The sequence below is a fragment of the Trachypithecus francoisi genome, unplaced genomic scaffold (genome assembly GCF_009764315.1).
Source record: "Trachypithecus francoisi isolate TF-2019V2 unplaced genomic scaffold, Tfra_2.0 Lachesis_group10, whole genome shotgun sequence".
NCBI lineage: Eukaryota > Metazoa > Chordata > Mammalia > Primates > Cercopithecidae > Trachypithecus > Trachypithecus francoisi.
The window spans coordinates 31693028-31703044 of record NW_022681455.1 but is presented as its reverse complement, the minus strand read 5'-3'; the positions used below and the strand labels follow the sequence as shown (position 1 = coordinate 31703044).

Genomic DNA, 10017 nt, shown 5'->3' with positions numbered 1-10017 from the left:
ACAGCCATGTTATCAATTTTTTTTTTTTGAGACAGAGTTTCGCTCTTGTCCAGGCTGGAGTGCAATGGCGTGATCTCGGCTCACCGCAACCTCCGCCCCCCAAGTTAAAGTGATTCTCCTGCCTCAGCCTCCCAAATAGCTGGGTCTACAGGCATGCACCACCATATCCGTTTAATTTTGTAATTTTAGTAGAGACGGGGTTTCTCCATGTTGGCCAGGCTGGTCTGGAACTCCCGACCTCAGGTGATCTGCTGGCCTCAGCCTCCCAAAGTGCTGGGATTGCAGGCATGAGCCACCACTTCCAGCCCATGTTATCAAAAATACAGGGTAATAAGGGAAGTCAAAGAAGGCCCCTAGAGATGAGAATGGGTTAGGGTTTTGCTGGAAGAGGTCAGTGTGATAGGAAGGCCCACGATTATCAAGCTTGTACACTTAGTTGAACTGGGACCAGAACTCTGGCCTCCAAATCTAAACTTTAAGTCAAGCTTTTTCATTACGCCTATTTGTGTACACTTTTCTTTCCCACACTTCCCAACCCTCCCACCACCCATCCCCTTGTCTTGCTCATGCCAGGCACAAGAAGAGCTCACTGTTGTGAAATCCACGAATTAAAATTTGCAGAGAGGGGGAGGGGAGGGATGTTCCAGTCGCAAGACTCCTCATTTTTTCCTTTCTAGGAAAACCTTTCATGAAGGCTTGGATGCGAAATGGAGGCGTGGTGGGGAATGTGGAGAAGAACTCAGGGGCAGGGGGCTGTAGGGGGGCGACCGAGTTCAGGGGAGCATGAGATGCTCGCGAAAATGGGGAGTTGGGTTTAAATTAAGGTCTTGGCCCTTGCTAATCTCAGCTTGGCGCTCCGTGGTCCGGCGCGCACGGACAACGCGGGGGATACGGGGGCGGTCGATTCGCAGGGTCCGCCCCATGAGCTGCGGCACCGCCCCCGCGGGTCCTTCCCGTCCCGGTGCAGCTGCTTCCGGGCTCCGCAGCTCCCAGCGGCTCCCCGAGGCCGCGGCGCCGACGCTGGGCCCGGGAGCGGTCCTCGCGCAAAGCGCCCGGACGCCTGGGTCCCGAAGTAGGCCCGCACTTTGCCTCGCGACTGGGGATCTCCGAGGACATCTTAGTTCTGACCTTGCGGAGGCCGCGTCTCTGCTGCGTGTTCGCGGGCCAATCGGGCCACTTTGTAGAAATCATCGCACTCTAAATCAAGGGACGAACGCTGCTGGCTGGAGTTTGCTGGACACTTTCATTCCACCTAGTAACAAAGAGAATTCCTATTCCTCGAGGTCCCTTGGGGCAGCAGTTAAAGACTACACGATCCAGGAGCACCTAGGAACTGGGGCCACCTTCCTGCCTGCTTTATTGGATGGAGCACTGCCGCCCCAGTTTCTGGGGCACCTTGGGGTGTGGCCTTGGTGAGTGAAACTTGGGGTGATGCCTGCTGGGAAGGAAATCCGGAAACACAGAGAGGACTCTCTGGTGGTGACCCAGGCCTTGTCAGATCTGAGACTCTTGGAATCTTGTTTGTGGGGGTGTGGATGGTGAATGAATTTGGGTGTGCCTCCCTTTACCCCAAAACTGAAGAGGAAGCAAACCACTTGCCACACTTGAGGCTGTATGACCATTCAGAGAAGGAAGGAGCCACTTCTGAATTCAGAGTAGGATTGCATCACCAGGCAAATACCTGTTCTGAGCCAGAAAGACTCTGGCTTCTGAGGAGATCCTGAGAGTCTGAGTAGTGCCAGGAAGCAGCCTCAGAATCTGGGGGCCCATTACACACCCCCGGCCATGTTCCTGCGACGGCTTGGTGGCTGGTTACCTCGCCCTTGGGGCCGCCGGAAACCAATGAGGCCTGACCCACCTGACCCAGAACCCCGATGGGTGGACAGCTCCTCGGAGAATTCAGGAAGTGACTGGGACAGTGCCCCAGAAACCATGGAAGATGTGGGGCATCCCAAGACCAAGGACTCAGGGGCATTGAGGGTTTCTAGGGCTGCTTCCGAACCAAGCACTGAGCCCCAAGTTGAGCAACTAGGGAGCAAAAGAATGGATTCCCTCAAGTGGGTCCAGCCTATCTCTAGCACTCAAGAGTCTGGGAGACTGGAGGCTGGAGGGGCCAGTCCCGAACTCGGATGGGATCATGTGGATTCAGGTGGCACCAGGAGACCTGAGGTGTTGCCTGAAGGGGGAATGAGCGTCCCTGGGCCAGGAACCCCAGTGGAGAAACCTGGCAGGCGTGAGAAGCTGTTGGGCTGGCTGCGGGGGGAACCAGGAGCTCCCTCCCGGTACTTGGGGGGACCAGAGGAGTGTCTGCAGATCTCCACCAACCTGACCCTGCATCTGCTGGAGCTGCTGGCCTCTGCCCTGCTGGCCCTGTGCTCACGACCACTGCGGGCAGCCTTGGACACACTGGGCCTGCGTGGACCGCTGGGCCTCTGGCTACATGGCCTACTGTCCTTCCTGGCTGCCTTGCATGGGCTCCATGCTGTTCTGAGCCTACTTACTGCCCACCCTTTGCACTTTGCCTGCCTCTTTGGTCTCCTGCAGGCCTTGGTGCTGGCTGTCAGCCTCCGGGAGCCCAGTGGGGATGAGGAGGCCACTGATTGGGAGAGTGAGGGGTTGGAGAGGGAGGGTGAGGAGCAGAGGGGAGACCCAGGAAAGGGGCTGTGACCATGGGGTGCCGTGTGGGGGTAAAGGGTGAAGAGAGTGAGGGCTTTAGGAGAAAAGTGTGGGGCATGACCCAAATTGTAAGCATAGGGACCTCAGGGATGGGGAAGAAACCCCAGAGTATGAGGGTGCAGGGCCCCCCTTCATACATAGGAGAGAACAGAGCTATTTAGGGTGTTTGTGTTTATCGACAGTGAGGGCATTGCCCTTGGATTCACCAGCTGTTAGTTTTGCTTTTAAATTTCTCCCACCTTCAGTTTTTTGTGTTTTTTTTTTCCACCTCCACTTTTTAAAAGCAAAAAAAAAAAAAAAGAAAAAAAGTGTGGTGGTGGAGAATAAAGACCAAAGGGTTCTCTCTACCTTTCAAAACTCTCCTGGGGTGCAGGAGACGAGAGCAGGGTAGCAGTAAGAGAGTGGTTGGGACACCCAGGGTACTCCTTGGATCTCGAGATCTGAGCCACCAAGGGAAGAGTGGGGCTGCTAGGCAAGTGGATTAGGGGGTCTGGATAGGACCCCACAGGTGACAGGGAGCCTGCAGGGCAGATCTGGTGATCATGGGAGCCAGAGGGAGTGGGGACAGTGCAGGCAGTATTGGCAGGAGGGCCAGTGCAGAAGGGCGGGTAGTTCAGGCAGTGTGGGGGAAGCACTGAAGCCTGTAGTCCCCACTTGGGGGCTAGGGGTTTGCTCACTCAGCAATAAATAACTGTGTCACATCAAATCCTAAATATACCACTACAAAGTGAGAGTTACTGCCACTCTGTTCTTCCTGACGCCATCCACCTGGGGGTTTAGGTGGTAGAGAATCCAGGGGGAGTGTTGAAATGGGAGGAGTGGGAATGATGTCTGGAGACAAACCCCAGAATGAGATGAGGATTGAAAAATCATCTTTATTATCTTGAATGGGAGTTGGAAGTCTCCAGCTTCTCCCTTCAACAACTCAGCTCCCATTGTACCATCTGGGGACTTAGACGAAGTTACAGGTCAGTTACTGGACAGCTCACAGGCCTCTGTGATGGGAGAAGGGAAAAAGAAGAGGACAGAAAGGAAGTCCAGGGAGAAAAGCAAAGTTGATAGTAATGGGGTGGGGGAGAATGTGTTCTTTCATTCCCCGTGTCAAAGGGGAGTCTCTAAGGGCCTTTTCCCTCCACGTATGACCCTCTGCCCCCTTTATCCAGTGCAAACTCTGAAACCTCTCGAGTAGCCCAGAACCCATTCTGCCTCCCTCAGGTGACATGACAGCTCTTAGCCACATCCCTCTGGTGACATCACACGAGCCTCTTTCACCCTGTAACCCCAGAAGACTTGGTGAGTCCTAATCCTGTTTTGTGAAACTTTAACACCTTACCTTGATTTCTAGGAGTCAGTAAGAAGGCTTTGGAATCCAGGCAGGAAGTCAGGGACTTGAATTCCTCCACACACTTTTCGGGAGGATGTGGTGAGCGATCTGGAAGGGCAAGGTGGGGCCAGGCCAGTCAAAACCCCTGGAAGCACCTAGCTCTTCCTGGGAGGATGTCATAGGACACAGAGTAAGGAGTTCTCTTGCCCTCCCTTGTTTCCCTCCAACCCTTCCTGCCTTATGTCCCTACTCACTGTAGAGGAGAAAGCGCTGGTAACCCTGGCCTGTCTCATTCAGCATGATTCCACCTGGGCATGAGCTGGAAAAGAGCTCAGTCTTCATGTCAGGGCGGCCTGTCAAAGTAGGTGGGAGAAGTGTGAGAACACAGATGCAGAACCAAGCTTCAAGGGACTTGGGGAGGGTGAGGGCTGGGAAGAACCAACCTTCAGTTCTGAGATCTGTGCTCCCTTCAGTCAGGTGGTAGATCCATTTCCGGGGCACACAGAGCCCATCTTTTCTGCAGAGGTGGTGGTGGCAAGGAGGAAAGAATGACCATCACCCCAACCACAGTGTCCCAGCTGTTTGTTTTTGTTTTTTTTTTTTCTGAGACTGGGTCTCGCTCTGTAGCCCAGGCTGGAGTGCAGTGGCGTGATCTTGGCTCACTGCAAGCTCCGCCTCCTGGGTTCACACCATTCTGCTGCCTCAGCCTCCCAAGTAGCTGGGACTACAGGCGCCCGCCACCATGCCCAACTAATTTTTTGTGTTTTTAGTAGAGATGGGGTTTCACCGTGTTGGCCAGGATGGTCTCAATCTCCTGACCTTGTGATCCGCCCGCCTGGGCCTCCCAAAATGCTGGGATTACAGGTGTGAGCCACCACGCCCGGCCTGTCCCACCTTCTGTTTACTCACTTGTACTCCTTATTGAAGCCCAGCTCTCCTTGGGTTTCAAGCTACTAAGCATTGGTTAGGCACATCTCTCTCCAGAGGGCAATTAATACAGCCATTGAATTTTGTGGGCCAAGCATAGTAGATATATCAGCTAAGAGGCCAGCTCTTGGTGGGTGGATTCTCACACTTTGGGCAGAGACTGAACCTAGTGATGCTTCTGCCTCCTCACCACTCACGTGCGGATGGTGGCACGAAGGTTGAGCTGCATCGGGGCAGAGCCAACAGCTATGTTGAAGACAATGTTGTCCACAGGGTCAAAAGTTGCCAACTCCTCCTTGGTGGGAGCTGCCCCTGCGATAAAATACCACTGGCCCAGGTGGACCTCTGGGAACTGGAGAGACAATGAAGGGAGCAAAAGAGGGTGGGTTCCAGCACAGGATAGGTCCAACCTCTTCATCAGTCAGGTCAGCAAGACTTAGGGGTAGAGGTGTCGGCTGCCTTCCTTTTTCCAACTTAGGATTGGATCCATGACAAAGAGTCATTAAATGACTTTTCCTCATTGCCCCTCTCCAATCAACCTGGGTAATCACCCCACCCCCTAATTCTGCCATGCCTCTGCATTGATGGCCACAGTACTGATATTTTTCTTCTTGCTTTCAGTATCACAACACTCACACCCCATTCCTCCCTTCCTTTCCCAAGACGGTCTCCAGTCATTCTAGGCCATCTACCCAAGTCCCTCAGAGCCTCCACCATAGGCTTCCCCAATCTCAGTCCATACCTCCTTCCCATCCACGCCCAGAGTTGTCAGTTGACTGTGCTCAGGGCACTGGTAGATGGAGTTAAGGATAACACCATAGAGGTAGAGTAGAGCTGCCCAAATTTGGTGGAACATCTTCAGGCAGGAGGGAGCTGGTGCTGTGTGTGCCTTAACTGCTCTCTCCCCTACTGGCTGCTCAGTCCACTCTGCTTTCAGCTCCCTTGCATTCGACCCTTGACCCTTTCACCTGCTAATGAGTAACTTCAACCTTGTTTTCCAACCCAAACCTGGATTACTTAGTATTTGGAACTTCCTCCCCCTCTTCCGGATGCAACCACTCCATAGTATACCCTGGCACGTCCAGGGTTTCTCAGGAGTTATGAGGAGAGCTGAGCTGTCCAAGGAGAAACCTGTGGTCTTTGAACCCGTATCTGAGCTGGTTATTTGCTGCACTGTGCAGCACTGAAGGGAAGTAGTAGCTTGACTGGGCCTCTCATTCATTCATTTGGCAAACTATTTTGAGTCCCAGTTGTTTCCCAAGAACTAGCTAATCCCTGGGGACATTAAAAAAATGAGTAAGACATAGCCCCTGGCCTTGAATAAGTTGTTCTAGGGAAAACTGTGTAGACAAACCATTGCAATACAACTCAGTAAGTGCTTTAGAGCAGGTATGATGCGGGTGTATGATGCAGGTGCTGGGGCACGGTGGATTGCTCTCTTCAGTTTATAATTAGAAAAATATGTATACCCTGGCAATGTTCACTGACACATTCTCTCAACATTTATTACAACAAAGAGGCTACGTAATCTGGCTGTTAAAAGAGGATAGAAGGCCGGGCGCGGTGGCTCAAGCCTGTAATCCCAGCACTTTGGGAGGCCGAGATGGGCGGATCACGAGGTCAGGAGATCGAGACCATCCTGCCTAACTTGGTGAAACTCCGTCTCTACTAAAAAATACAAAAAACTAGCCGGGCGAGGTGGCGGGTGCCTGTAGTCCCAGCTACTCAGGAAGCTGAGGCAGGAGAATGGCGTGAACCCGGGAGGCGGAGCTTGCAGTGAGCTGAGATCCGGCCACTGCACTCCAGCCTGGGGTACAAAAAAAAAAAAAAAAAAAACACAGAGAATAGATGTTGGTGTCAGGCAGAATGTGTCCAAACCCTAACTACAGCCGGGGCATGGTAGCTCATGCCTGTTAGCACTTTGAGAGGCCAAGGTGTGCGCATGGCTTGAGCCCAGGAGTTCAAAACCAGCCTGGGCTATGTGGCAAAACTCTGTCTCTACAAAAAATACAAAAACTAGCCGCATGTGGTGGTACATGCCTGTAGTCCCAGCTACTAGGGAGGCTGAGGTGGGAGGACTGCTTGAGCCTGGGATGTCGAGGCTGCAATTAGTCCTGATTGTGCCACTGCACTCCAGCTTGGGCGACAGAGTGAGACTCTGTCTCCAAACAAACAAAACACCACCAGCCCCTAACTACTGTCTGTTTTTTCATCTGTAAAATTGGCAAATCATCAATCTCATAGGATTAAATGAAATAATGCACATAAAGCCCTTAGCAAAGACCTGCACATGGTAAGTCCAAAGTATATATTTGCTATAATTAATAGTAATGTTTGCAAAACTCTTAGTTTCTGATGGGTAATAAGTTCTCAAATAATAGGCAGTAAGAATTGCCAAATAGGCTGTCACTGAATAGCACCAAGTGACTGGAGCAGTTAATGCTGTGAGAGGTGGGGCTTCCTCGACAGATTATTTATTTACTTATTTATTTTTAAGACAGGGTCTCACTCTGTCGCCCAGGCACGATCATGGATCACCATGGCCTTGACTTCCTGGGCTCAGATGATTCCCAAGTAGGAGCTACAGGCACACGACATCACGCCTAGCTAATTTTTCGTAGAGATGGAGTTTCACCATGTTGCCCAGGCTGGTATTAAACTCTTGAGCTCAGGCAATTGGCCCGCCTCGGCCTCCTAAAGTGTTGGGATTACAGGCATGAGCCACCACACCTAGCTTGATAAATTTATATCCCACGGACTGCCACAAAAAATTTGCCGAAGGGTGAGGCTTGCGATTTAGTTAAAAAACAAACAAAATTTGGGTGACCGGTATATTAGAGATTATTATACTATTTTATTTTGGTATAATGTTTGTATTTTTTTTTTTTTTGAGACAGAGTCTTGCTCTGTTGCCCAGACTGGAGTGCAGTGGCCTGATCTCAGCTCACTGCAACCTCCACCTCCCAGGTTCAAAGCAATTCTCTGCCTCAGCCTCCGGAGCAGCTGGGATTACAAGGCGCTTGCCACCACACCAGGCTAATTTTTGTATTTTTAGTAGAGACAGGGTTTCACCATCTTGGCCAGGCTGGTCTTGAACTTCTGACCTCATGATCCACTCGCCTCAGCCTCCCAAGCGTGAGTCACTAGGCCCGGCCGAAAATTTTTGTAATAAAAAGCTAAAATGTGGTTAGGCACAGTAGCTCTCACCTGTAATCCCAGCACTGTGGGAGGCCAAGGTGGCAGAATTGCTTGAGGCCAAGCGTTAAAGACCAGGCTGGGCAACATAGCGAGACCCCATCTCTATAAAAATAAAATTAGCTAGGTGTGGTGGTGCACATCTGTGGTCCCTACTACTTGGGAGGCTGAGGTGGGAGGATGGGTTGGGCTCGGGAGGCAGAGGCTGCAGTGAGTTGTGATTGAGCTAGTGCACTCCAGCCTGGGCGACAAAGCCAAACCCTCTCTCAAAAAAATACATAAAAAAGCTAAAATGTAATACTTTTTTATTGGGGCAGTAAAGTACAAGTGCTCGATCTGGAGTCCTGTTGGCCTCGATTTGTCAATTCTGACATTCATGTTCGTCTTAGTGTACTCACCTAAAAAATGTTAAAGGCTTATGTTAAAAGGCTTTTTAAAATAATACACAAGAGCCGCCCCTGTAATCCCAGCGTTTTGGAAGGCCGAGGCGGGCAGATCACGAGGTCAGGAGATCGAAACCATCCTAGCTAACACGGTGAAACTCCGTATTTACTAAAAATACAAAAAATTAGCCGGGCGTGGTGGCGGGCGCCTGTAGTCCCAGCTACTCGGGAGGCTGAGGCAGGAGAATGGCGTGAACCCGGGAGGCGGAGGTTGCCAAGATCGCGCCACTGCACTACAGCCTGGGCGACAGAGCGAGACTCCGTCTCAAAAAAACAAAACAAAACAAACAAAAAACCCCCATAAAACCCGTAGTATATGGGCTGGCACAAGTGCTCATTAAACAGATGCTTATTAGAACTCTTAACTAAAACCAGGACCTGGGTATAAACTACGAATCCCAGAAAGGTTGGGCACCCCAGCAGCGATGTGTCTTTCTGGAGGACTCGCAGTTTCGCAGGGCCGAGGCCCTTGTCCCAGGGCAGGTTAAGAGAAGAGGGCACGGAGAGGCGGTAATGCCTCCACCCCTGGCCTTCGGAAGCATGCTGGCCGGTCTTTAAATTCTCCACTGTCAGGGTCTTGTCTTTCTGTCCACTCCGACTCCATCTGCTCCCAATTCTCAAACTCGGAGGCGCCTCTTTTCTTGACAAAAATCCTGCAATGTAGCAGCACGCTTAGTTTTCCTAAAACGTATCATGTCCCCTTGGCCACACACCGCCGGTGACGAATGTGACGCCCACAGCCCGCAAAACGCCCATCCGGCGGAACCGAAATCTAGCTCAACCAACCAACCAAGAACAAAATCGCCCCATGCCGCCCCCAAACGCCTACTGTAAGAGTAACTTCCGGGCCGGGCGCGTGGCTCAAGCCTGTAATCCCAGCACTTTGGGAGGCCGAGACGGGCGGATCACGAGGTCAGGAGATCGAGACCATCCTGGCTAACACGGTGAAACCCCGTCTCTACTAAAAAAAATACAAAAACTAGCCGGGCGAGGTGGCGGGCGCCTGTAGTCCCAGCTACTCGGGAGGCTGAGGCAGGAGAATGGCGTAAACCCGGGAGGCGGAGCTTGCAGTGAGCTGAGATCCGGCCACTGCACTCCAGTCCGGGCGACAGAGCGAGACTCCGCCTCAAAAAAAAAAAAAGAGTAACTTCCGGAGGCACAGAAGAAAGGGCGCAGCGAGGGCGAAAAGGTGGAGAAGAGTTTTAGCTGGCTAGGACAGTGCCGCCTGAAATTCTCAGCTTGCCAAGATTTAAACATAGATTAATGTGGCATAATCCCGCATCTCCAAAGTCCAAGGTCCATACGACCGTCCATAGCCCCTCTCGAGGCAGTGGTAGAGTCCCAGCTGGTGATTGTTTTTCAGGCATCTACGGTAGCTACCTCAATCTTCTAGCGCTCAAGCGCGCGCACAGACGTGAACGCCGCCGAGGGGGTTGTGGGGGCGGGGGGGGG

General features: G+C 52.0%; 2 protein-coding genes across 4 annotated transcripts; one reads left to right on the top strand and one right to left on the bottom strand.

Annotated features, from left to right (window-relative positions):
• Nucleotides 1–231: 231 nt before the first annotated feature.
• CUNH6orf47 (chromosome unknown C6orf47 homolog) lies at nt 232–3413 on the top strand. The gene has a single exon (XM_033216622.1). The coding sequence runs from the start codon at nt 1786–1788 to the stop codon at nt 2665–2667; it is 882 nt and encodes a 293-aa protein (XP_033072513.1). The 5' UTR covers nt 232–1785; the 3' UTR covers nt 2668–3413.
• A 118-nt stretch (nt 3414–3531) lies between these two features.
• Nucleotides 3532–9990, bottom strand: APOM (apolipoprotein M). 3 transcript variants are annotated; one of them, XM_033216624.1, is made up of 8 exons: nt 9713–9990; nt 9395–9405; nt 8944–9218; nt 5125–5279; nt 4444–4517; nt 4255–4353; nt 4010–4108; nt 3532–3671 (listed from the first exon to the last, which is right to left on the bottom strand). In XM_033216624.1, the coding sequence occupies exons 1-8, from the start codon at nt 9820–9822 to the stop codon at nt 3646–3648; spliced, it is 849 nt and encodes a 282-aa protein (XP_033072515.1). In that variant the 5' UTR covers nt 9823–9990; the 3' UTR covers nt 3532–3645. The 3 variants fall into 3 exon arrangements, with proteins under 3 accessions (XP_033072515.1, XP_033072514.1, XP_033072516.1); XM_033216623.1 differs by lacking the exon at nt 9395–9405 and having other exon boundaries at nt 8944–9228; nt 9706–9990; XM_033216625.1 differs by lacking the exons at nt 8944–9218; nt 9395–9405; nt 9713–9990 and adding an exon at nt 5670–6579.
• Between the last annotated feature and the right edge of the window lie 27 nt (nt 9991–10017).

What these genes read in the sequence shown, in the direction of transcription:
- CUNH6orf47 (XM_033216622.1), top strand. Translation starts at nt 1,786, where the DNA reads ATGTTCCTGCGACGGCTTGGTGGCTGGTTACCTCGCCCTTGGGGCCGC.
- APOM (XM_033216623.1), bottom strand. Translation starts at nt 9,822, where the DNA reads ATGTTTAAATCTTGGCAAGCTGAGAATTTCAGGCGGCACTGTCCTAGC. An exon ending in CCAGCGCTTTCTCCTCTACA is followed by an intron (nt 4,109 to 4,254) that starts GTGAGTAGGGAC and finishes TTGCCCTTCCAG; the next exon opens with ATCGCTCACCACATCCTCCC. An exon ending in ACTGACTCCTAGAAATCAAG is followed by an intron (nt 3,672 to 4,009) that starts GTAAGGTGTTAA and finishes CTCCCATCACAG; the next exon opens with AGGCCTGTGAGCTGTCCAGT.